Source organism: Felis catus, chromosome D1, assembly GCF_018350175.1.
Source record: "Felis catus isolate Fca126 chromosome D1, F.catus_Fca126_mat1.0, whole genome shotgun sequence".
Taxonomy (NCBI): Eukaryota; Metazoa; Chordata; class Mammalia; order Carnivora; family Felidae; genus Felis; species Felis catus.
Window position 1 is genome coordinate 104,418,119 of NC_058377.1, and position 26,804 is coordinate 104,444,922.

The following is a 26,804-nucleotide window of genomic DNA, read 5'->3' on the forward strand; positions in this document are numbered from 1 at the left end:
GCCTCCCCGAAATAAAGCATAATACTCCGAAAAAAGAAAGTTTGAGCACTCAACCACATAAAAATGACCGCATCTAGCATCCAATCAGAAGTTATTTTACATGCCAAGAAGCAGAAAAATGACAATAACCAGGAGAAAAACGAATCAATAGAAATAGACCTGTAGGTTACTGAGAAGTTTAAAATGATATGATGTGAAATGCGGCAGTCTTCTCTAAAAGTTAGAACCAAAACATCTTCCTCTAATAGGCTGGAATGTTCATACAAACTTTTTACAACTGAAAATGCACTACTCTTAGAGTGCTTATGTGAATATAAATATAAAAAGGTTTATGTATGCAAACGTTCTTACCAAAGACACTCTCTGGCCATTTAATATGAACTCAAAGCAACATCTCAGCAAATATGAGTATAGGGTATTTTATAAAATCCAAAAAACAGCAAAGAATCAAGTGATTTAGGGTCTTGTAGGACTTAGTAAGACCTTTGGCTTTTCATGTTCAGTTATTTTTGAGGGAAAGAGAGACAGAGTGTGAGTGGGGGAGCAGCATCAGAGAGAGAGGGAGACATGGAATCTGAAGCAGGCTCCAGGCTCTGAGCTGTCAGCACAGAGCTTGATGTGGGGCTTGAACTCATGAACTGTGAGATCATGACCTGAGCCAAAGTCGGATGCTTAACCGACTGAGCCATCTAGGCACCCCAAGAGCTTTGGCTTTTATTCTGAATTAGAGAAGAAGCCATAGGAGGATTTCGTGTGGTTACTGCAGTACTTGAATAGATCTATTTTAATTTCTTTCCATGTCTAAAACTTCAGGGATTGGCTTGACTCCAGAAGTTGGCCCAATTCCAGGGACACCTTGAATCAGAAATTTGAAGGACTTGTTAGGGACTAATCTTTCACTTGGAAACTCTCAGTGTTGCTCTCTTCTGTAAGCACTTGCCTCTGGTAGGACTCATACAGTAGCATGATGCTGCTAACAGCATCGGATTTCTATCGGCACAGCTCCAAGCCCAACAGGAAAGAGAAAAGAGGAAGACTCTCTTTCCTGGTCCGTGGGAAGCAAAAATGCTGGGATTAGCTTTGATCGGAAATGTGTAGTTTATACAATTGGTTTTTCTTAGGTCACTAACCTACTACAGAAACAGCCACTTTAGTAGGGCTGATGTAATTCTGCCATTGCCCATATCTAGGAGAAGTTGGGGGTAGAGTAAGCTTCACCCTGTGCATGAACTGGGAGTAAGGGAATGGTGGTTCTTTAGAGGAAATTCAGGTCATATCAGAACAAATGGGAATAAATGCTGTGCACCAAAAACTGTACAGTGTAAATGAAATATTGGAGAAAAAATGGTAAGTGAGGAAGGGAGCTGTCATTTAAAAAAATCAACACATATATGGGGTGCCTAGTGGCTTGGTCAGTTAAGCACCTAACTCTTGGTTTCAGCTCAGGTCTTGCATGATCTCACCGTTTGTGAGTTCAAGCCCCACGTGGGGCTTGGAACCTGATTGGGATTCTTGCTCTCCCTCTCTCTCTGCCCCTCCCTGCTCGTGCTCTCACTCAAAATAAATAAATAAATAAACATTAAAAAAAAAAACCCACCTTGCACTTCCAAAGGCAGGAGAAGAAAGTTAAATCAGAAGGAGGAGTGTTGGCCAGGGAAGCAGAAAAATGTAGTCTTCAGGGAGTCCTCATTTCAGCAATATCTTTTTGACCTTCTGCTGAATCTAACTTACCAACTTAATGTCCTTATCTAAAGTTTTGAAGATGGATAAAAACTTTCAAGCACCAGTGACTCATTAAATGCATGATTTATTTATTTAATTTCTGCTATTGTTGATAAAGAGCCAGTAAATGAGTTGTTGAGGTCTTGGGGGAAAATGAGAACATGATTCTGAAATATATATATACATATATATCATATATATGTATATATATGTCAGAGTTGGATTCTGGTACTTCCCCAAGTGGTGTCCTTGCCCAACTGGCAGGATAGGTTTTCTGGAACATTTTGCTGTTGATCTGTTGGTGACATCAGACCTCTGTAAATGGTGTGGGAGATGCTGTTTCCGCCACATGAGGATTCGATGGCAGAATCAACACAACCTGTGAAATCAATCAGAATGGTGCAGGTGAGTGAGTCAACCAAGTAGCCATATCATCATCAGACCCTACTCTCTCTTCTCTGGATTCGATCTCTAGATCAACTTGGTGGGGTTTCTCTGGCATTCTGGAGATCAGACTGGATCTTGGAAGAATATGCATTGATAGCTCTTGGCATGAGATGCTGACAGTGACCCTGTAAGTGGATGATGCTGCCCAGCAAGTGGAGTAAACCAAGGTGTTAAGGGAAATTTAGTGCTCTTCTTCCAAATTAGGTTCTTTATGTATGATGGCAACAACACACCCAAATCCTGATTTGCTGGCCATGACTCAATCATTTCAAAAACTACGCTGGCTCAGAATGGAAGGAATCATCAGGAAACGGAGGAAAATGCTGGTCTTTCTTCCCCAAACTCAGTGTGAAATTGTGTGGGGGTGTAGAGGTGCGGGGTGGGATGGAACCGGGAGGAGACGAAACTTAGGCATCACATGCCTCAAAGACCTTGCTCCTCCGGATCCACACCAAGAGAATTGTGGGAGCAGCATTTCCAGCTCTGTAACTCCAGGAGCAGAAGGGAGCTCAGGTCTAGACATTACGACACTAAAGCATTTGCTCCCTTGTGCAAATGCTTTGGTCAATGAAAATAAGACGTTTCACCTAATGAAATTGCAGTCATTACGAATTGCTGAAAACCCTAACTTCTAGGGCCTTGACATGCAGAGGTCCACTAATAGAGTTAGTCCATCTCTCTTCTGTGGGGCAGGAGATGTGGTGAAGCATGGAAACCCCAAAAGAAAGTAAAGAGGCACAAAATGGGGGAGAAGAGCAAGAGAGAAATAATCTCGCCAAGTGATTACTGTCTTATGATTTGCCTTTGGGTAATCAAATTAATGAGCAGCTCCTGGCATTTTAATTCAGTTCATGGAAGGGATCCTTCTCCTTTTCTTCCTGGTGCCTCTTGGTCTTTTCTCTCTCTCTTCCCATGTACCAATCCTCTCTCTACGTGATGTTCTTTCTGCTCAGTGGCCAGGAAGATCTGCTGCCAGTCTCAGGGTAAGAGATGGGCAGATGTGTGCACATTGGTAGAAAAGTTTGAAAGCCTGACTTTCTTCAGTAGCCCAGGGAAGGTTGCTATGATAGGGGTAATGGGTCGAAACCTGGCACTCTCTGGGGTCCTCTCCATTGTGAAGTACTCTCTGATCTGGACTAAGAGAGGAAGCCCTTTGTGGGAGCGAGGATGGAGAAAATGAGCTTTTCTTTATTCACTGTGGTAGGCAAGATGCTAAGATGACACCCAGTGACCCATGCCCTCGTGTGACTCCCTCTCCTTGTGTATGGGTGGGACCTGTGTATAATGGGATGTCACTCCTGTGAGTAGGTAACCAATCAGTTGACTTTGAGTTTATCAAAGAGGATATTATTCTTTGGACATTTTGCCAAAGAAGACATACAGATAGCCCGTAGGAAAAGACGCTTAACGCCACTAAGTATCAGGAGAATGCAAGTCAAAACCACAATGAGATATCACCTAAAAACCTGTCAGAATGGCTAGAATGAAAAACGACAGGAATTAAGTGTTGACAAGGATGTGGAGAAAGGAGAACCCTTGTACGCTGTTGGTGGGAATGTAAATCGGTGCAGCCACTGTGGAAAATAGTATGGTGGCTCCTCAAAAAATTAAAAATAGAACTACCATATCATCCGGTAATTCCACTATTGGGTATTTACCCAGAGAACATGAAAACACGAATTTGTAAAGGTATGTGTTTACTGCAACATTATTTGCAATAGCCAAGACACAGAAGCAACCCAAGCGACAACTGATAAATAAAGGGATAAACAAGATGGGTACGTATGTGTATATGGATGGAACACAGTTCAGCCATAAGAAAAGGATGCTGTCCTGCCATTTGCAGCAACACGGATGGTTACGCGAAGTGAAATAAGGCAGAGAAAGACAAAGACCATACGATTTCCCTTCCACGTGGAATCTAAAACACAACACAAAACCAGATTCTTAAACACAGAGAACAAACTTGTAGTTGCCAGAGGGGAGGAGGGTGGGAAGACGGGCGAAATAGATGAAGGGGATTAAGGGGTACCAACTTCCAGTTATAAAATAAATCAGTCACGAAGATGCAGAGTTAGGGAATATATCCATTATATTGTAAGAACCTTGTATGGTGACAGATGGTGACCACACTTCCTGTGGTGGGCACTGAGTAATGAATAGAACTGTCAAATCGCTAAGCTGTACATCTGAAACTAACATAACACTGTATGTTAATTATACACCAGGGGTACCTGGGGGGCTCAGTCAGTTAAGCATCCAACTCTTGATTTCGGCTCAGGTCATGATCTCAAGGTTCGTGGGTTTGAGCCCTGCATTGGGCTCTTAGTTGACAGTGGGGAGCCTACTTGGGATATTCTCTCTCTCTCTCTCTCTCTCTCTCTCTCTCTCTCTCCTTCTCTCTGCTTCTCCCCCACTTGCTCTGTCTCTCTCAAAATAAATTAACTTAAAAAACTAAAAAAAAATTATTCTTCAATTAAAAGAAGGACATTATTCTGGATAGACTTGACCTTATCATGTGAACTTTTTAAAAGGAACTGAAAGGGGCGCCTGGGTGGCGCAGTCGGTTAAGCGTCCGACTTCAGCCAGGTCACGATCTCGCGGTCCGTGAGTTCGAGCCCCGCATCAGGCTCTGGGCTGATGGCTCAGAGCCTGGAGCCTGTTTCCGATTCTATGTCTCCCTCTCTCTCTGCCCCTCCCCCGTTCATGCTCTGTCTCTCTGTCCCAAAAATAAAATAAAAAAGGTTGAAAAAAAAAATCAAAAAAAATAAATAAATAATAAAAGGAACTGAAGGCATCAGAGGTTTTCACTCTCTTGCTGGCCTCAAAGTGGAAGTGAGTTGTGAGTTCCACTGCTGAGAGGAAATAAACTGTGTCATGGGAGCATGGAAGAGGATGAGAGGGGTCTGCTGAGACCGCAGCCCTAGCCCGCTTGTTGCCTACAGGCTTGTCAGACCCAGAGTAGGGGGGCCAGCTGAGGTGTGCCCAGGCTCGTCACCCATGGAACCTGAGAAGTAATGAATGTGTGCTGTTTAAGCCTCTATGTTTCTGTAATGTATTACACAGCAACAGGAAACTAATACAGACAGCTTCAAGGGAAGCCTAGTACTCACCCCGCCAGGATGACAACAGGTGACTTTGCATCCAAAGGCAGATAGGGTCAGAGCAACGAAGAACTCTAGCACGGTTAAAAGGAGCACCACAGCATCCAGACTCTAGGAACAAATGCATAGCCAAGAACCGTGAGGAACAGAGATGACAAGTTTAAAACACTGACCGTCTGGGGTACCTGAGTGCCTCAGTTGGTTAAGCGTCAGACTCTTGGTTTTGGCTCAGGTCATGATTTCACAGTTTGTAGGTTCGAGCCCAGCATCAGACTTGGCACTGACAGTGTGGAGCCTGCTTGGGATTCCCTGTCTCCCTTTATCTCTGCCCTCCCTAGCTCGCACGCAGTCTCTCTCTCTCTCTCTCGAAATAAATAAATAGACTTAAAGAAAAGAAAATAAATCAAGCGCTGACCATCTGATTACAATGCCAAAAGAGAAGCACTGGCCTGAGGTCAGAACAACTGGCTCCTAATTGCAGCCATACCCTTGGCCAATTCTTGGCCTGTTGAGTACCACTCATGCTTCCAGTTTTTCCATTAATAAAACAATCACTTTTCCCTACACTCTACCTTCCACTGCTATTGTAGGTACAGAATGTGAAAACTATTTAAAGGGGCGGGGGAGGGGTTAGGGGCATAAAGATAACTTAGTTCTTTCAAGCACCAGAAGTTCCATAGAGTTGACACAACAGTATCATCTCCCGTCTTGGTAGTTATAGGCAGAGTCATAATTGTGGACAGAATATCAATAGACCAAAGAGGTCCGTCCACATCTTCATCTCCAGAAGCTCTGGAGATGTCTCATTACATAGCCAGGCAGAATTAACTTTGCAGATGAAATGAAGGTTGGTTATTAGCTGACCTTGAGATGGAGGGATTATTCTGAGATTATCTGGGTGGGCCCCAAATAGTTAGAGAATCCTTCTAAGTGGAAGTGGGAGGCAAAAGAGTCAAAGTCCAAGAGACATTTGAAGATGCTGCACTGCTGGCTTCGAAGATAGGATTTGACCACAAGTCACGGAATGTAGGCAGCCTCGAGCAGCCAGCAAAGGCAAGGAAACAGATTCTCCCTCTCAGCTTCCAGAGAGGAATGTAGTCCTGCCAGCACTTTGATTTTCACCCAGTGAGAACCATTCCAAACTTCTGACTTCCAGAATTGTATGATGGTAAATTTATGTTGTCTCAGGTCACTAAATTGGCAGTAGTTTGTTACAGCGACAAGAAGAAACTAACCTAACAATGAACACCCAGTTAGTCAGTCTGTGACCCATCTCCCCAGAGAACTGGCTTTGGGCTTATCTTCAGCCAATACATATGGTCAGATTTGAGAAACACTAGGTAGTCCTCTTACTACCCTAAAAATCTGAATTGGATGCCTGGAATTCTTTGGTCTAAATATTCTTTTTCTCTCCATGGATAGGGATCGTACCTATCTTCTTGTGGAAAAGTCAATAGACCCAAGAGTCCAGACACAGTGACACAGTGTGACACAGACTCAGCTGAGCCTTGAGAATATTTGCATTTGTCATTTCCTTATCTATTTACTCATCTCTTCAACATATTGTAGCCTCTATGTTTCAGGAATTGTCATAGGCACAGAAGACAGAACAGCAAATAAATAGACGATTTCCCTAACCTTGAGGATGCTACAATCTGGTAGGGTAGACCAGGAATTGACAAACTTTCTACAAGGGGCCAGCTAACACATATTTTAGGTTTTACAGCCCATAAGGTCTCTGTCACAAATACTCAATTCTCCAGTTATAGTACAAAAGCAGCCACAGATAATATGCAATCAAATGGATGTGGCTATGTTCCAATAAAACTTTATATTCAAAAAAAGAGTCAGGCTGGACTTCCAACAAAAAGTAGCTAAAATATATATAATACATGAGTTTGAGCCATATAAAGCCGCTGTCTTTCTAGATCAAGCAGAGTTGATCATTGGCAATTTCATACTGTTCTGCCTAATGACTCCAGATAGTGTGTGCTCTACTCTTTCCTACAAAGAGCTCACTTTTTCACTCTTCTTAGAATCACATTCAAAAGTAAGCCCTTGGGCCTTCATCACCCTCTAGCTGCTTTCCAATGTTTATTTCTTTTAAAAACATTTTTTAATGTTTATTTATTTTGAGAGAGAGAGGATCCCCCAAGCAGTCTCTGCGCTGCCAGAACAGAGCCTGACACGGGGTTCAAACTCACGAACTGTGAGATCATGACTGAGCTGAAATAAAGAGTCAGATGTTTGGGGCGCCTGGGTGGCTCAGTCGGTTGGGCGTCCGACTTCGGCTCAGGTCATGATCTCACGGCCCGTGAGTTCAAGCCCCGCATCAGGCTCTGTGCTGACAGCTCAGAGCCTGGAGCCTGCCTTGGATTCTGTGTCTCCCTCTTTCTCTGACCCTCCCCTCTTCATGCTCCATCTCTCTCTGTCTCAAAAATAAACATTAAAAAAAAAAACTAAAAAAAAAAAGAGTCAGATGTTTGACCGACTGAGCCACCCAGGAGCTCTGTGCTCTCCAGTATTTCTATATTTTCCTCCAAGGAGCTTCCTACTGGTAGGAGCCTGGTCCCCTTCTTTCATCTCCCAGAGCGCCATCTGTAGGACCCACCATAAAATATGGGCTCACAGGTCTGTGGAATGACTGTGCAGGTGCCCAGGTAAGAACAGACCAGATACTTCAGATTCCAGGAACCCTTATGGATTTGCTCTGCTGTAAAGCCAGGCAGAAAAAGTGTTCACACAATAGGGATACGTGACAGCCTCTGGGAGAAGGTGATTGAGAAGAAGGTGGAATCAGCTACTTTATTTATAGGGCCTCTTGTTCAAAGATTATTAAGAACTTTACAACGGCAACAGTAGAGCAGTAAACCAAGTGTATCACTCTTCTAACTGGTAAGCCCCCTGTGCCTGCGCGGGTCCCACACCCAGGCAGCCAGCCCCACGCAGCTGGTCCATTCCAGATTTTGTCCTCGTCTACTGTGCCCTTGTAGACCTCAAGTGGAGAGAACTGCAGAAACTGAAAGTAGGCTTCTTCTTCAGGAGGAGGAGAGAGGACACTTGAATATAAATACAAACAGGGGCATCAGAGGCAGGAAGGCACAGAATCTCATCTTGCCCTTGTCAACTTCTCACCATCTGATCTTAGGGGGGAAGCATCTAAGTTCTCGGAAGAAACCCTCTGATTCTGAGGAAGCGGCAGGAAATAAACTTGCACTCCATAAGAGCTGTTAGAAATCTTAACAGGAGTAGAAATTAGTTTAGCAGAGACACTCAAGAGATTATTTTGGTGTGACTGGATGGCACTCAGGATATATCTAGGATTAGAGGAGGCAGTGCAACTGATCTGCATTCGGGATAAGTTCGGAAGAATGCGGAGGTTCCACGTGTGGGTGAAGACAAGGGTCAGTGAGGGAGAGATGAGGCAGCACAGTGAAAGGCCGGAAGGTCTCATGCAGGAGAGACAAAAGGAATTCAGTGGTCCTAAGAATGGATACTAGACCTAAAAAATTTTTTTTAAGTTTATTTATTTATTGAGAGAGAGAGAGAGAGAAAGGCAGAGGGATAGAGACAGAGACAGAGATACAGAGACAGAGACAGAGACAGAGATAGAGATAGAGATAGAGGGGGGAGAGAGAGAAGAGAGAGAGAGAGAGAGAGAGAGAGAGAGAGAGAGAGAGAGAGAGAGAATCCCAAGCAGGCTCTGCATTGTCAGCCTGGAGCCCCACACCACACTTGAGCTCCCAAACTGCATGATCATGACCTGAGCAGAAATCAAGATTTGGACGCTTAATTGATTGAGCCACCCAGGTGCCCCTAGACTTTTTAATAATAAAGATGCTATTGCATTTTGGTCACAGCTGTGCCACAATAGCGCCCCCCTCCCCGTGCTTACCCAGTGGCCCACAGCTTCACAACCCGCACACTCTGGTGGAAGCGGCAATTTGGAGAACAGAGCCATTATGATAATACCTAAGTGAGGGCAGGTGCTACAGCCAAGTAGTGAAATACAGAGTGGAAATTGAGAATTTGCCAGGAGTGGGATATTGAGGCTCAAAGGGCTTAATCTTTCAAGAGCATCCAGAGAGGTGGGGAGGGGTACTAGGTCATTCACCACTCATTGGATAATGTTCAAGACAATTTTACTCTATTATTAGAGAACCAGGTAACTCCATCAGGGAGCCCTGGGGACACAGAGGGATTGACATCTGGGCTCCCTTTTCACAGTGGATTGCAGAATTGGTGATTTCGAATTAAACAGAAAGGAACAACAACAACAAAAAGATGAGATGTGGGCCTGCCTTCTGAATAAAAGATGGCCCTATTCTTCAATCATTTCCAATTTCCCAAAGTGAGTCATTTATCAGTTAGGGAATACAGTGTGGTACTTTTGCCAGGGCCAGGGCTCCTGTGCCTGGCTTCCCCTACAGTATCGCAGGAAGAGAGGAAGTGCTCACCAGTAAAATGGCCATGGCCATGGAACAACTCTCCAACCTCTGATAAAAGATGCAGGCAGAGACACCTGCTTGAAGGTCTTCCAAAGAGGAGATAGTGAAGGGGACCCCTACTCCGGCCAAGACAGAACTGAAGATGTTTAATCCTAGGCTAGTTTGAATCTAGAAAGAAAGGAAAATCAAGTCAACAATCCAACAGTATCCACGGGGGTGTTTCCATTAGCCACGCTGCACACATCACTTCTTGCCCGCCCCCCCCCCCAGCCGCCCCCCCTGCACCGGTCCCCCTTCTCTATCTTGATGACTGGACTGTCTCCTCACTTGTTTCTTCCCTGAAACACAAGCCCTTTCAGGTTGTCTCCTGCCCAAACACAAATATGATTCTGTTGTTCCCAAGCTTGAATCCTTCAGACAACCCCTAGGCCCAGGAGATAAACTCTTTTTCACATGCGAGCTGGACAGATCTGTCTGCGCCCAACTCCCACGGCCCTCCAGGTCAGGTGCCTGGCTGCACATTCTTTTCCAGATGCTGCTTGCCTCTGACGCCTCTGCGCTTTCTGTGGACGACCTCCCTCTGCTCTGCATTCCTTTTTCTACGTTCTCTTCTCTTGGTGAAGTTGTGGAAGCTTCTTAGGACAACCAAACTTCTCCAAGAAAGCATGAGGGGCTTAATGTGGCTGTAGCGTGAGGGAGATTTTAACAGTTACAGCTGGACAAGATGCTAGGGAGACAGACCGAGGTCAGATTTGGAAAAACCATACAGATCATGCTCCATCGTCTGATCTTTATCCTTTGAGCAAAGAAAACTCAAATATGGTCTCTAGCCAGCAAAAACATTGGTTGAGATCTAGGCCTTTGCCTTTTATTGGCTTTGTGAAAGGCATATTGGCATGAGAGTTATGTTTGAAATTTGTTTTTCCTTACTGAACAGACTTAATGTGAATTCCTTCCCCTACAAACCAAAAGAAAATCTTTTCTGTACACAGTCAGAATACACATTTTAATCAATAAGTCAATAAATATTTTGCCACACCAGCACGTGGTGCCACTGTTATGGGCTGAGTCTCAAGGTGCAGGCTCTGTTTGACGGGTCCCATTTTGACATTCCTTTTTAGGAATTCTCTTTATTTTCATAAAGAGTTTCTCAGCAACTGCCTTCCCGTATCAGAAATTTTATGATCAGCCATTTTTTTATTATAATTTCTGGAAGACCAATGCAGCTATGTAAAACTTATAATGTCTCTTGATTTTTAAAAAACAAACAAACTCTATTTTCTACTCGGGCAGAATACATACTTGGTTAATCCCTCTTTTGGAACAAAAACACACACACAAATGAAGAAAGCAAATATTACTCACCAGACCTTTCGTAGTTTTAATTCCTGCTACAACTGACAAGGACCCTGAAATAATAAACTAGTAACAAGAGAAAAAAAATGCAGTTAAAAAACCTTTAAACAAAAATTTGAAATCCCAACTTACTAACACTTACCCCTAACTGGGATAAATATGTTAAACAGACCAATTATATTGGAAGAAACACCAGAGATTGCAAATAAGTCTCCTCTTTTCCCAGAAACAACAGAGAAATTTTACCAGATGGATGCACAGGAGAGTTTATCAAGGCTTTCAAAAAAAGTCTCTCTGCAATGGTATTTAAACTGAGGGCCTTGAAACATAGTGAAAGTTTCTAATTCCTGACATGAAGGAACCCTAATATGGTACCAGAACTTCTTTATAAAAGAAGAGAAACTAAAGCTTCTGTCTTAAAATATGACTATTAAAAGTTGTAAATAAAATGGTAGCAAAGAAAGTTTTTCAATTACATATTAGATGTTGATTATATTATTCCGTGTGGCTCCATCATTCAGGTAATTATTTTCCATATAGCTAAAACAGCTGGAATCAAGTTGATTAGACCTGCTGTCTTAAACTATTTGACTGTTGAATTTCTGGGTTTGCTTTCCAAATTTGATTTCAGGAGTTTCAAAAATTGTTATCTTAAACTTTTTTTTTAATGTTTATTTATTTTTGAGAGAGAGAGAGAGAGAGCAGGGGAGGGGCAGAGAGAGAGGGAGACACAGAATCCGAAGCAGGCTCCAGGCTCTGAGCTGTCAGCACAGAGCCTGACACGGGGCTTGAACTCACGACCGTGAGATCATGACCTGAGCTACAGTCACAGGCTTAACCGACTGAGCCACCTAGGTGCTCCGAAAAATTGTATCTTAATACCAGAAAAAAGACTGATCTAATGAAACAGCTTGGTAGATTTCTTCAAACATTTCTCAGTACCAAGACATGGAAATGGTTAGGGTAAACTAAGTCACTTCTGGAAAAAAAAAAAAAAAGCAGGGAGAATCATCCATCGTATTATATGAGATGCATCATGACTATGTGGGGTATTCTTTCAAATGTCCAGATTTTTTAATATTGCATATTATTATAATTTACAAACACAGATTTGAGGAGAAAATTCACATGCTAATTGTTATTTATGTTTACAACGTGAAGACATTTTATATCATTCAACATTCTTATTGACTTAACCATTATTTCTAAAACATGAAGAGCTTCACTTGCTATAACATGATGGGACATTTGTCTCTAATATTAGACGTCTTTATCATGCTAACAGGGAAACACTAGGGCCATCTCTATTAGAGTCAAAATCAAGATAACGATGTAGATGGTTATGTATTACTCTCCTTAGTATATTAACCAAAATAACTACATAAGAGAGATATTTGAGGAAAATGTTTACAATTACTGTTAGTTAAATATGAATATGTTTACTGCAGACCTCCAAGAGTATCAATTAAAAATAACTATAAATGCTAGGAAAATTCGTTAAGGCACATGGGAAGAACATTATAAATAGAAATTATATACAAATATGCATGTATTTGTGTGTTTAAAGGTAAAATTTAATAAGAGAACCTCATTTAGCATAGCAAAAATATATGAAGTTTCTGAGAGAAAAAAACTTAACAAGGAATGTGAACAATATAGATGAGTAAAACTTTACAATGTTCCAAAAATCCACCAAAGTCTACTGGGTTTCTTGTTGTGAAATAATCAGTGCTTTCAGTGTTTAATCTATTCTGGTTTGGGTCTTTTGCTACGTGCTGCTGTGATATCCTGATACATATTAAATATTTAATCTGCCTGGCTCTATGAGTCTTACGTTATTATTCCTACCCGAAACATGAGAAAATGCAGTCAAAAGAAGATTAGATATCTTTTTCAAAGTTAGAGGACTACAAAATAGGGTTAGGATATGATTCCAAAGCTCAGGATGTTAGCAACTATTTTATGCTGTCTCCAACTATATCAAAAGGTACTCTACTCACCATCACTGGCCTCCCAATTATGTACACGTCCAGCCCTGAAACAGAATGTTTGTCAGAAAGTGGCAATACGGCACTCATCTTTATTATTTCCAGGCTGAGGTTCGTCATGGCAATCAGGATCTGCACGACCTAGAAATGATGAAGCAAGTAAAAACTGATTAGCTACCACTCCCTTTCCGACCACCAGGTCACCCCTCTTCTCCGTCTTCTGAAACAGTCAGATGGTCATGATATTTCCCTGTCGCTTTGCTTTCCTATAAAAAACTACGGATATGTTAATTTACTCAAGGAGTTTCTTGGGATGTCTATCCCAGTTGCCTCGGTCATTTTCAAGGTAAAAAGAATGTACCAAGACCTACCCAGAGGTGCTTTACTGACCCCCGGGGCTGCTAGTCTACCATAGCTGTTGATCTCCTTTACATACTACACTCTCAGACGGCAGTGACCCAGGAATCAGGAAGCAATTAAAAATTATTCGAGCAAGGGAAAATAATGTGAAGGAAGGAGTGTACAGGAGAAGAAAAAGAGAAGTGCAACGTGATACTTTCTCGGTGTCTAGGGCCTGAGGACACGAGTGAGTCCAGGGCTCTAAAAATCAAAGTGCTGGAGTACGGTCATCCCACGGCATAAAAAGGATCCAAAGTGTGTTGTGATGACTCTGCCCCCTTGGTTTAAAGCTGGGGCTAGAGATAAACCCCTGTACTCACTGTCCTTCCACCTGCACTAACCTGTCTTTCCTTAAACTCTCCATTTCTTTTAGGCACACCGCCCCGCCCCCAGACTCCAGACAGAAATGCAGAGGGAGCTGAAGAATTTTCATCCTCTGAGGAGCAGGTTAAGAAAATTCCCCAGAGATAGTAACAATGCGGGGCAATCAGCTATCAGGAAGGCGTGCTGGGTGGACACCAGCTGGCGGACATGTGGCCTTTTTTTTTTTCTTTTTTTTTTTGCTGCCTCTCTCCGCTGAAGCTAAAGTTATCACAGATGACGCACCACCCTAGAATCCATCCCAAGCCACTATATTCTAAATACAACTAAATTAGAAGCAAGATATAACAGAATATCATATCATTTTTGAGTGATAGGGCCTGAACATCATATACCCAGGCCCCTAGGGCTGGCTGATGTATTGTGAGGCTAATGGGACAGAGTATTTGGCATTAAAACTCATCGGCTATGAGTTTACAACCAGACTGGCCTCTCCCAGATCTGTAACCGACTTACCCCAAGGACTTTGGGCTCCCCCTTCAAAAACTTCTCTGGCATCCTTTTCCACAGATATGACTGGATAACAGTGGGCTGCTCCGGCTGGTCCCCACCAGGACCAGCCTCTGATATGGCCCCTTCCATTCCTTGCATGGTTGCCATGGCGGCAGAAAAGGGGCTGCGGTAAGAAATGTAATTTAGGATGAGGTCCTGGAAATGACAGGATAACCTGGGGTCTACATTCCCTTCCTGCATTATACAGCTATTAGAACATCTTTACAAAATGTTGTTCTTTTTTTTTTAATGCTTATTTATTTATTTTACAAAGGACGTTTTTTTAAATGTTTTTTACATTTATTTTTGAGAGAGAGAGAGAGAGAAAAAACGCAAGTGGGGGAAGGGCAGAAAGAGAGGAGGACAGAGGATCCGAAGCGGGCCCTGCGCTGACGGGGAGAGCCCAAAGTGGGGCTCAAACTCACGATCTGTTAGATCATGACCTGAGCTGAAGTGGGACGCTTAACCGACTGAGCCACACAGGTACCCCAATGCTTATTTATCTTTGAGAGAGAGAGAGACAGAGGCAGAGACACACTGCAAAGGGGGCAGAGGCAGAGGGAGAGGGAGACACAGAATCTGAAGCAGGCTCCAGGCTCTGAGCTGCCAGCACAGAGCCCAGCGCAGGGCTTGAACTCATGAACCACAAGATCATGACCTGAGCCAAAAATCGGATGCTTAACCAACTATGTCACCCAGGTGTCCTTGCAAAATGTAGCTCTTGCAAGAGCCAGCCAGGAAAGAGGAACAAGAAGCACCTTAAGGACAGAAACAGAGAAAGAGAGAGAGAGAGAGAGAGAGAGAGAGAGAGAGAGAGAGAGAGAGAGAAAAGAGAGAGAGAAATGCCATGTGTCATCAAGATACGAGAAAGCACTGAAGAGAGGGAAATCCAGAGAGAACTGAAGTGAATACGCGGGCCCCTCAAATACATGGAGTCCGCACTTATTATCTCTGTCCCTGTTATTGTATATCCCCTTGATGTCAGCCATTTCTCGTTTGAAAGGTAAATTTTATGATAGGAATAAACTGTGTTCCTGTGTATTGTAAAATCTCCCTTTTTGACTCAGAGCACAGTTACGTTCTCTGAGCTGGAAACTTTCTCCAGGTTCATCTTTACTAAATATGATTTATTTAATCTTGGATCCTACCTTATAAACTCTGGACTTTGTGGAGAGAATTTACAATCCCAAATCACAGCCTTGGCACTGAGAATTTAAATCTCTTGCCCCCATTAAAATGTTTTAAATCCTGATTTGCTAATGCATAGCAAGGGCACATAAAATTATTTTTCTGAGACTCAGAGCACAAACATAACACTCTTACGCTGCTTCCTCTCCTCAATATAGTAATCCCAGTCAGATTATGTGGCAAAACATTTAAACCACCTGAACACTTTATTCATTTGCATCCGTATTCAGATGTCACATGGCTCACATCCATAAATTTTGAGGGAAGTGAAACTTAAGTCTTTGCAAAGCCACCATCAATTTTGATACTATTTATGCTTCCCTGAAGCTCCATAAAAGTCTCAAGTTTGGACATGTGTGCTCTTTCATTTGTAGCACAAAGTCAAAGAGTGAACATTTTCTCTGGAAAGCATTATTAACCTTATTTACACACGCTAGGCCAAAGGAAATACATTATTAGTGATCTAGCAAAAAACCTGGTGGAAATAAGAAAAACAAATGAGTTCATTTCAGAAACAGAGAGGGGAAAAAAAGTCCAAATGAAAATAAAGATTAATCACTTAAGACATTAAGTTAGTTTTAGTGACATATGTTCAAAGTCTGGAAAGCAGTACAATGAACAGTACAAAAGAGTAAATCAGAAAATAGTAAGCAAAGTAAAAACCTTGCAAATAAGATGACAGAAACAAATAATTAATTAACTCATAAGGAATACGTAACATGAAGGAGAATAAAACAGAGGATATAACCCAAAAGTCATTGTTTCTTCTTCTGTTCTAGAAGATTTCCAAAAGTACTACAGAGAAACAAAATCAGAACTCCATTTTGAAACTGGGACACAACTAAAATGATCATAACTTCAGACGAAGTAATTGTCAAAAACAGTGAAGTTTGCACGAGGATGAGTTTGGGGCAAATGCAGAAAGAATATCAAAGCAGGAAGACACCACGCCTCGGATTTCAGAGTACGCTTCTCAAAGACAAGAAGCCCGCTGAGGTATAAAACACACACTCTTGTTTAGCATCCTGAGAATGAATGCCACCTGCGGACAGCTGCAGCTTCCCTGGGCAAGCATAGTTCTGAGAAGTCAAAGTTGGGAACACCAGAGAAAACACATCAAAAGGCCACTTTTGTAGACAGCCATAGGTGTCTGAATAATTCTTACACAGAAGTCCTCAAAGAAGGAAGCAAGTATTCTTGATGGAAATCTCCAAGAAATCCTACAGATTAGATTCATCTGAGTGTATCATCAGAATCAAAGACCCGCCAAGTGCACAAAGACCAAGAGATTTTGGTGAGGAGAAACACCAAGTGCCTCAGATATTATGATAGTCGGATACAAAAGATATAATAACTATGGATGAAATAGTCAAATAAGAACAGAGTCACAAAAATGAGAAAGCACAGATAAAGTGCAAAAGTGATGTGACAAATTCAAATGGGAAGAAAACAATGTTGATGTTAAACAAAACAAAACAAAACAAAACAAAACAAAACCAACTTGGTAAATGTGTTACACAGCAATGGACCACTGAAAAGGGAATAAGTGAACTAGAAGATAAATCTGGAAAAATGACCCAGGAGCCACAGAGACAAGGAAATGGCCATAATAGAAGAGATGTGAAAGATCAGAGGTACAGAATTACAAGGATGTTGCATGATACGAGAAGGAGAAGGAATGGTTAACAAAGAAACTGGTAAACATGCATGGACACATATTGTTTGTACAAAAATAAGAACTACAATATCTAACTCATTAGGTTAAACAAAGGACAAAATATAAAATACTGGACCCCCCAAAAAATCAAAGCTTGGGACTGGCATGATGACAATTGGTCTTCTAACATCCTTGTTTTATTTGGGTGATGGATGAAGATAGTAACTTTAGATTTCAAGTAAGGATGAAAAAATCAAGAGTTACCAATAAAGATAAGAAGTGGGTTGTGTAATTTTTTCAATAAAGAATGGAAAATATTATGAGAAAAGTGGATGATAAAAGATAAATGTGCTCTAATCAGCTAAAAAGACAAGAAGGGAGATAAAATAAACAAATATAAACAAGACCAACAGAAAGCAAAAATATGGTAGAGGGACAATTGCCTCCAGAATTTCCCATTGAGGACATCTGAAAACCTACTCTTCTCTAAAAGCACTGAGATCCCTCCGGAAAAATGTTGAAAATCAACTTTTTCAGAACTCTAGACATTGAACAAGATCTTGCGACAATCTAAAAAGCATTTATCCAAGGAGAATGGTTGAAATTTTGGTTAGCATATTGAACTCTGTCATTTTTCCTTTGTGGTAAAATATTCACAGGATATAATTTGCCATTTAAACCAGTTTTAAGTGTATAGTAGCTTTAAGTGCACTCACAGGATTGTGCAAGAATTATCACCATCCATTGCCAGAACTTTTTCTACTTCAAGCTGAAACTCTGTACCTACTAAAGTAACTCCCTGTGTCCACCTATCCCCAGCCCCTGGTAAAGATTACTCTACTTTCTGTGTCTAGGAACTGAATTATTGTAAAAATCTCATTTAAGTGGAATCATGCAACGTTGTTCTTTTGTTACTGGCTTGTTTCACCTAACAAGATGTCTTGGTCTCACCTATGTTGCAGCCATGCGTCAAAATTTGTTTTCTTTTTAAGGCTGAATAATATTCCATTGTATGTGTAAACCACACTTTCTTTATCTGAGTATTGCGTTGGTTCTATTCAATACTTACATCTTAGCAGTACTAAGTCTTCCAGTCCATGAACATGGAATGTCTTTCCACTTATTTGTGTTATCTTCGATTTCCTTTAGCAATATTTGATAGTTTTCAGTGTTGCACGTCTCATCTCCTTGGTTAAGTTTAAGCTTAAATCTTTTATTATTTCAATGCTTTCATAAACTGAATTATTTTCCTAACTTCCTTTTCATATTGTCCATGGTTAGTGTATAGAAATGCAGTTGATTTTTGTGTGTTGATTCTGTGTCCTGCAACTTTCCTGAATTTATTAGTTCTAACAGTTGCATGTGTGTGTGTGTGTGTGTGTGTGTGTGTGTGATTGTTAGGGTTTTCTACATATAAAAACATGTCATCTGTGAAGAGAGATCATTTCACTTCTTCCTTTCCAATTTGGATGCCTTTTATTTCTTTATCTTGCCGAATTGCTCTGACCGGGACTTCAATTTCTATGCTGAATAAAAGTGGCAAAAGCAGGCATCCTTGCCTTGTTCCTGATCTTAGAGGAAAAGGTTTCATTCTTTTACCATTGAGTATCATTTTGGCTGTGGATTTTTTATATCTGGCTTTTATTATGTTGAGGTAGTTTCCTTCTATTTCTAGCTTTCTGAATTTTTTTTTTATCATGAAAGGATGTTGAACTTTGTCAAATGCTTTTTCTGCATCAATTGAGATGATCACGTGATTATTTATATCATTTTGTTAATGTGGCATATTAATTGATCCATTCTTATATGTTGGACTATCCTTACATACTAGGTATAAGTCTGACCTGGTCATGGTATATAATCCTTTTAATATGCTGTTGAATTTGGTTAATTCTTTGTTGAGGATATCTGTATCAATAATTATAAGGGATAGTGCTCTGCAGTTTTCTTGTCATGTCTTTATCTGGCTTTGGTATCAGGGTATTGCTGACCTTGTGGATTGACTTACAGGGTGTCCCCTCCTATTGGATGTTTTGGAAAAGTTTGATAAGGATCGGTGTTAATTGTTCTTTAAATGTTTAGCAGATTTTACCAGTGAAGCTATCTGGTCCTTGGCTTTTCTTTGTTGAGAGGTTTTCAATGATTCATTCAATCTTCTTTCTAGTAATAGATCTCTTCAGATTTTCTGTTTCTTTATGAGTAAGTCTAGATAGACTGTGTGTTTCCAGGAATTTATCCATTTCATTTAGGCTATCCAAGTTTTGGGGAACCAATTATTCATTGTACTCTCTTACAATCCTTTTATTATTTCTATAAAATTGGTAGTAATGTCCTCTTTCATTTATAACTTTAGTTATTTGCCTCATCTTTTTGTTTTAGTTACTGTAGCTAAAAGTTTGTCAATTTTGTTGATCTTTTCACAAAACCAACTCTTGGTTTCATTGATTCTATTGTTTTGTTTTGTTTAGCTTTGTCATGTTTTAACTTCTCCTTTTCCCATTATCCTCTCACAACTGTGTTGCCCTGAAAATTAAAAGTCTTAGAACCATGGCAGCTATAGAAACCAGTCACTTAAGATCCTGTGGATGAGCTAGAACAAAATTGGAAATCCTTAAAAAGCCCCATCTCCAGAGAACTGTCACTGTTTGACCTGTTTGGAAGACATCTGGAAAAGCTCCACTTAAAGATCTTATCTTTACTTGAGTGACTCAAGGCTCATTCAGTGACAGAAGCCCTAGCCTCAAGGTGTTTGTTAAAAGCAATCATCAGAAATAGTTTAATTCACAGCTTCTTGAGGCAGTGATACAGTTGGAATAAAGAAAAATCTGGTTAAAAAAATAACTAAAGGAAATAAACAGGAATGATATTTTTGCAGGGATCTTTGAAAAATTCCTAATAAATCCCTGGGAATCTAGAAGGCCATGCACATACGTATGTTGTATGTGTGCCCAGAAAAGACCTGAGGATTCCCTAATTCCTCAACTAAGACTTATTTTGAGGCTCTGTACAAACAAGAAGGAAAGGCTAAGTTAGAGTTATAAATTAGTGGAGCATTAAAATTGCCCAGTGTGTGCACACGCAGAAATAAGTGACATATAGAATTAAAAAACAATAGAAGAGATTAACCAAATTAAGAATTGGTTCTTTGAAAACATAAACAAAATTGACAAACCCTTAGCTAGACTAACCAAGGAAAAAAGAGAAAAACCCAAATCAACAAAATTATGAATGAAAAAGGAGACATTACAACTGATACTGCAGAAATTCAAAGGATCATAAGAGGCTTCTACACTGACAAACTGAACAACCTAGAAGACATGACAAAATTCTTGGAAACCTACAACTTACCAAGACTGAATCAGGAAGAAATAGAAAATCTGAATAGACCAGCTAGTAGTAAGGAAATACAATCACTAATAAAAAAAAAAAATCTCCGACAAAGAAAAGCCCAGCGCCAAATGGCTTCTCTGGTAAATTTTACCAAAAATTCAATTAACACCAATTCTCCTCAAACTCTGTCAAAAAATCAAAAAGGGGGAAACCTCCCAACTTCATTTTATGAGGCCAGCATTAGTCTGATCCCCAAACCAGAAAAAGACACTACCAGTGAAGAAACCAGGGACCAATATCCCTGAATGATCCACAATTTCTCATTAAAATACCAGGAAACCGAATTCAGCATTGAAAGCATTGAAAAGCATTATTCACCATGATCGAGTGGAATTTATTCTTGAGATGCAAGGATGGTTCAACAGATGCAAATCAATCAGTGATACATCATAGTAACAGAATGAAGGAAAAGAATCACGTTCATCTCAATAAGATACAGAAACAACATTTGACAAAATTCAACATCCATTCACGATAAAAACTGTTAACATAATAGGCATAGAAGGAACATATCTCAACCTAATAAAGGCCATATGTAACAAGTCTATAGCTAACAACATATTCAAAGATGAAAGGTTGAAGGCTTTTCTTTTAAGATCAGGGACAAGACAAAGTTGCCCATTTTCACCACTTTTATTCAACATGGTACTAGAGGTTCTAGCTGGAGCAATCAGGAAAGAAACAGAAATACAAGATACCAGAATTGGAAAGGAAGGAGTCAAATTGCCCCTATTTGCAGATGACATGATTTTATATATAGGAAATCTTAAAGATTCAACCAAAAAATCATTAGATATAATCAATGAATTTATATAGTTGCAGGATACAAAACTAATATATACAGAAATCAGTACTGTTTCTATAAACCAACCATGGAACTTATGAAGAAGAAATGAAAAAATTGATCACATTTACAATAGCATCTAACTAACTAGACTTAAAATAAAAATGTGACAAAAAAGACAATAGCATCAAAAACAACAAAATACTTATGAATAAATTTAACTAAGAAGATTAAAGATCCTTATGCTGAAAACTGCAAGACATTGATGAAGGAAATTAAAGACATATATAAGTGGAAAAGTATTCCATGTTCATGGATTGGAAAAATTAATACTGTTAAAATGGCAACACTACCAAAAGCCATAGTGCATTCCCTATCACGAGGCTAATGGCATTTTTTTTTTTACAGAAGTGGAAAACTCCTAAAATTTATATGGAATCACAGAAAATTCCAACTAGCCAAAGGAAAACTGAAACAAAGAACAAAACAGAAGGGATCACACTTCTGATTTCACACTTCCGATTTCAAGCTATACTATAAAGCTATAGTAATCTGTCAGAAAAACAGACAAACAGTCCAACAGAACAGAATTGAGAGCCCAGAAATAAACTCAAGCTTATATGGTCAACTACTATTGGACAAGGGAACCAAGAATACTCAATGGAGAAAAGACAGTCTCTTCAATAAACGGTGCTGGGATAGTGGATGCTTACATGTTAAAGAATTACACTGTACTTATATGTTACACCACTCACAAAAATTAACTCAAAATAGATAAAGACCTCAATGTAAGACCTCAACCCATAAAACTTCGAAAAGGAAACACAGGAATAAAGCTCTTTGACATGGGTCTTGATAATGAACTTTTTGATATGACATCTAGGGCACAAGCAGCACAACAATGAACAAGTGGGACTACACTAAACCAAAAGCTTCTACATATCAAAGGAAATCGGGGCGCCTGGGTGGCTCAGTCGGTTGAGCGTCCGACTTCGGCTCAGGTCATGATCTCGCGGTCCATGAGTTCGAGCCCCGCGTTGGGCTCTGTGCTGACAGCTCAGAGCCTGGAGCCTGCTTCAGATTCTGTGTCTCCCTCTCTCTCTGACCCTCCCCCGTTCATGCTCTGTCTCTCTCTGTCTCAAAAAAAAAAAAAAAAAAAAAAAAAAAGAAATCATCAACAATGTGAAAAGACAACCTATAGAATGGGGAAAAATATTTGCAAACCAATATATCTGATATGGGGTTAATGTCCAAAATACGTAAAGAACTCATATAATTCGATTGAAAAAAAAAATAACCCCGTTAAAAAATGGGCAAAGGATCTGCAAAGGCATTTCTCCAAAGAAAGGACACAAAAGGCCAATAGGTACATGCAAAGATGCTCAACATCACTAGTCATTAGGGAAATGTAAATTGAAATCCCAATGAGATATCACCTCACACTTGTTAGATGGCCATCATCGAAAAGACATGAGAGCAAAGCTGGTGTGGATGTGGAGAAAAAGAAACCCTTGTACACTGCTGGTGGAATGTAAATTGGTGCAGCCACTATGGAAAACAGTATGGAGGATCCTCAAAATATTAAAAAATAGAATGACCATATCATCCAGCAATTCCACTTTTCCTCTTCTGGGAAAATATCCAAAGGAAACAAAAACATTAATTTGAAAAGGTATCTCTACCTTCATGTTCATGGCAGCATCACACACACACACACACACACACACACACACACACACACACACACACACACTGGATTACTCAGCCTTAAAAAAAAAAAAAAGGAAATCCTACCATTTGCAACAAAATAGATAGACCTTGAAGACATACATTATGCTAAGCGAAATATGTCAGAGACAAATTCTGTATGATCTCACTTACGTGTGGAATCTTATTTAAAAAAACAAAACAAAACAAAACAAAACAAAAAACCCCAAACCCACAGAAAAAGATCAGAATTGTGGTTACCAGAGACAAAGTGTGAGGGAGGGGAGAAATGGAAGAAGGTGGTAAAAAGATGCAAACTTCCGGCTAACATGGCTACGTGAGTAGAGGAAAGGTGTTAAGAGAGTAAATTCTAAGAATCCTCATCACAAGGAGAAATTGTCTTTTTCCTTTTTCTTTTCATTGTATCTATATGAGAAGACGGATGTGAGGTGAGCCTACTTTGGTAATCACTTCACAATATATAAATCGAACCATCATGCTGTCCTCCTTAAACTTATAGTGATGTATATCAATTATTTTTTAATAAAGCTGGAAAAAAGAAAACATGTCAGTTATTTCCTCCTTACATCAGAGAGGCCAAAAGTATTGTAAAGGTAACTACTGATAATTCTTCTTAGTCCAGCTGAATGGGTACTTTGGTGTACTTCTTTTTAATGCAAATAAACGTCTGCATTGATCTCTCAGACATACCTTCAGACTGAGGATTTAGGAAATGTAGATCGCGTCTTGTCTAACATCCGTGGTGCTTCTTCCTCTATATCTCATAAGACTGTGAGCTTCCCTGAGCAGACACTCTATTAAAATAATGCTTTCAAATGACTCTAATGGTCTTTCCATCTTTCTGTAGTAACATACATCCTGGTTACTCGGGGCTGATGCTCTGGTCTTTCTAAAGAACTCTGCCTATAAATTTTGTATAACTGCCTACTATCTTCTTACCACAAAAATCCATGTGCTAATTACTTAGGGAAGGAAAATGCCCTAAGGACAAAGTGTGTTTACCCCAGGGGATTCAATTTCCCTATATTCAAATATGAAGGAAGCCCAAACAACAGAGAAATTCCAGGTAGGTAGTCTTTTCCTCTGGATTGGGGAAGATTCCAAACCACAGTCTCACCATATCATTTGTGACACACATTGGGCTATTGACAACTACAGCATCTTTCTGTTGTTGTTCCTGTTATAGGTTTGGAGAAACCTAAAAAACTCCCCACTCTTCTACTGATACCAAATCTCCTTGTGGGTGAGCACGAACACCCATCTCTTGTTTCCTAACATTTATCACCATTTTCCTCCTGGGTCATAACTGCCAAGGAGGGAACATGACAACGGAGGTCTGAAGGGGCCACCTCTCCTTCTTTGTCACACGTATAGAATAGAAGAGAGGTCCAAAAGGAGCCCTGAACTTGGACAGTTGGTTGGGGATGATAATGGGGTAGTAGAAACAGGAACCTGGGTAAGGAAAAAGTCTGGACTAGGAATCAAGACATCTGGGTTCCAGTCCTGAATCTTTTACTAACTAGTGTGACTCTGGATAAATCATTTCCCTTCTCTGGGTTTCACTGACCTCATCTGAGGAAAGTGCATTGGGCATAATTGCCTCCAGCTTCTTTCTGATCTCAGGGATGTCAAGAATCCACAAATACTCTTTCCTTAGTGGACTTCCTCGGTTTATGGCTTGGTGTCTCATGAACGGTGCCCAACAGGGTTGGGGAACTAGGTCAGGCCACAGCCTACCCCAGGGCTGGAGTGAAACTAGCCACCCACCTTTGCCTGACAGCATCTCCACCAAATTCTGCATGAGGCAGAGCTTTTCCGAAGCTGAATTATAAAAATGACGTCAGAGACAGAGAATAAAGACCAGGAAGAAGGGGCCTTGTCAAGAGGACATGAAATATCTAGTGAAAGGCATGAACTACTGCTTTCAGCTTCCTAAGAGCACAGGGATGGAGAGGTCCAAAGCAACTGAAACCACCTCATCTAGCATCAGCCTTTTGGAGCCTGTCCTTACCCCCACCCTCTGCAGCAAAAAAAATGCTCCTCAGCCCTGCCCCCCAAACGCACATTTGAAGGCGCACTACATGCACCCCAACCCAGGATACCAGCTCGTGCTGTGAGAAGTGACCTGATCCTCTCTCATTCGGCTCCCAGGGATCCTAGAACCAGCCGATGAGAAAACCATCAGCCCCAGAGCCCAGGAAGGCAGGTGCCTACCTTTCTTCAAGACCGCAATATCTACCGCAATATCTTATGAGTGCCGGAGACTCTGGGCAAGTGCCTTCAGTCCACACACAACGCTTGCACCCGCTGCACACCTCAGTCGGGTCAAATCTGCGTTCCTCTCCTGCAGGTTTTCTGAAGCCCAAAGGCAGTGCTGAGTATTTCTGAGATGCACAGCTGGTTCCTTTTTTTTTTTTTTTGTCGGAAGCACTAACTGATTCAGTGTCCCTAAAATGGGTGTGGATGTCTTTTGTGAAATTTGCTGAACAAGCAGTGACTGCTTCATACGGTCTTTTATAGGAAAATAATAGCATGCGTGAAACTGTGTCTATAGTCTACAGTGTATTATTACTATCTTATAGCAGGGGAAATCAGTGCTTGATGACTGACTGTGGGTCAGACTGCTCGAAGGTCTTTACATACACAAACTAATTTAATGGCATTTAAAACTCATTTCAAAAGCTCCTCTTCGCAATTTCACACATTTTCACCTGTTCTCATCTCCCTAGAAAACTGCATGTTACCATTCTATACACAATTTAAACACATTATTTACATGAAAATCCAACATTAGGGATGAATGTCTGTAAGATGGCAACAAGTTCATTGCACAGCAATTAATAAGACACATTTCTAAATCGAAGAGGCATCCGATATCATAGAAAGAGCCTGGTATTTGACTAAGACAAAGCCGGTTCCAACCATTTATTCATGGCCTTATTATTTCTCTGAACATAAGACTCCTCATTTGCAATATGAACTCAATATTTTATATGGAGGAGAAAGCTAGCGGTGTTCAGTTCTTATTCATTAAACATTTTCTTAAAGAAAAATTACTTTGAGTCATCAGTGTGCTATGTGCTGAAGATAAAATGGTGAAAAAAAGGGGTGCCTGGGTGGCTCAGTCGGTTAAGTGTCCAACTTCGGCTCAAGTCATGATCATGCGGTTGCCGAGTTCCAGCCCTGCGTCAGGCTCTGTACTGACAACTCCGAGCCTGGAACCTGCTTTGGATTCTGTGTCTCCTTCCCTCCCTCTCCTCTCCTCTCTCTCTCTCTCTCTCTCTCTCTCTCTCTCTCTCTCTGACAGTCTCCCATTCGTGCTCTGTCTCTCTTGCTCTTAAAAATGAATAAACATTAAAATTTTTTTTAAATGGTGAAAAATGATAGACACAGTCCTGCCCCCGGGTAGCTTACAGACTACCAGGCATACAAACAAGTAAATACGCCACCATAATCCAGGATAACCAGTTTCCTGCAAAGTAGAGTAGAATAGTCTAAGAGAGCTAATAGAATTGGATTAATTAACCAAACTCTGGACATGCAGAAGAGACTTCCTGATGAATGAGCAGGAGAATGGAAGCAGAGTTAGGGGATGAAGGGCCTTCCAACACCATCAGTAAAATGAAGAAAAACCAAAGGGCAAGAGAGATCATGGGGCAGTCAAGAAACTGAAAAAGCTTCATAATCACTGAAGAGCAGAACAGGAGCAGACAGTAAGAA

At 40.7% G+C, this 26,804-nt stretch overlaps 1 protein-coding gene across 10 annotated transcripts in view; it reads right to left on the bottom strand.

The window, feature by feature from the left end:
* Positions 1-1,787: 1,787 nt before the first annotated feature.
* LOC101100669 (membrane-spanning 4-domains subfamily A member 4A-like) overlaps positions 1,788-26,804 on the bottom strand; it is a 207,363-nt gene continuing 182,346 nt past the window's right edge. For 8 of the 10 annotated variants that reach the window (XM_045039361.1, XM_045039362.1, XM_045039363.1 and 5 more), the window contains 6 exons: positions 14,302-14,461; positions 13,078-13,206; positions 11,087-11,143; positions 9,731-9,889; positions 5,283-5,384; positions 1,788-2,101 (listed from right to left, as the gene is read on the bottom strand). In XM_045039361.1, the coding sequence (XP_044895296.1) occupies positions 2,030-2,101; positions 5,283-5,384; positions 9,731-9,889; positions 11,087-11,143; positions 13,078-13,206; positions 14,302-14,461 (679 nt within the window). In that variant the 3' untranslated portion in view covers positions 1,788-2,029. Of the gene's footprint in view, positions 2,102-5,282; positions 5,385-9,730; positions 9,890-11,086; positions 11,144-13,077; positions 13,207-14,301; positions 14,462-23,774; positions 23,798-25,298; positions 25,501-26,804 lie in introns of those variants that run through there. The other 2 variants (XM_019812470.2, XM_045039366.1) reach the window with 2 other exon arrangements.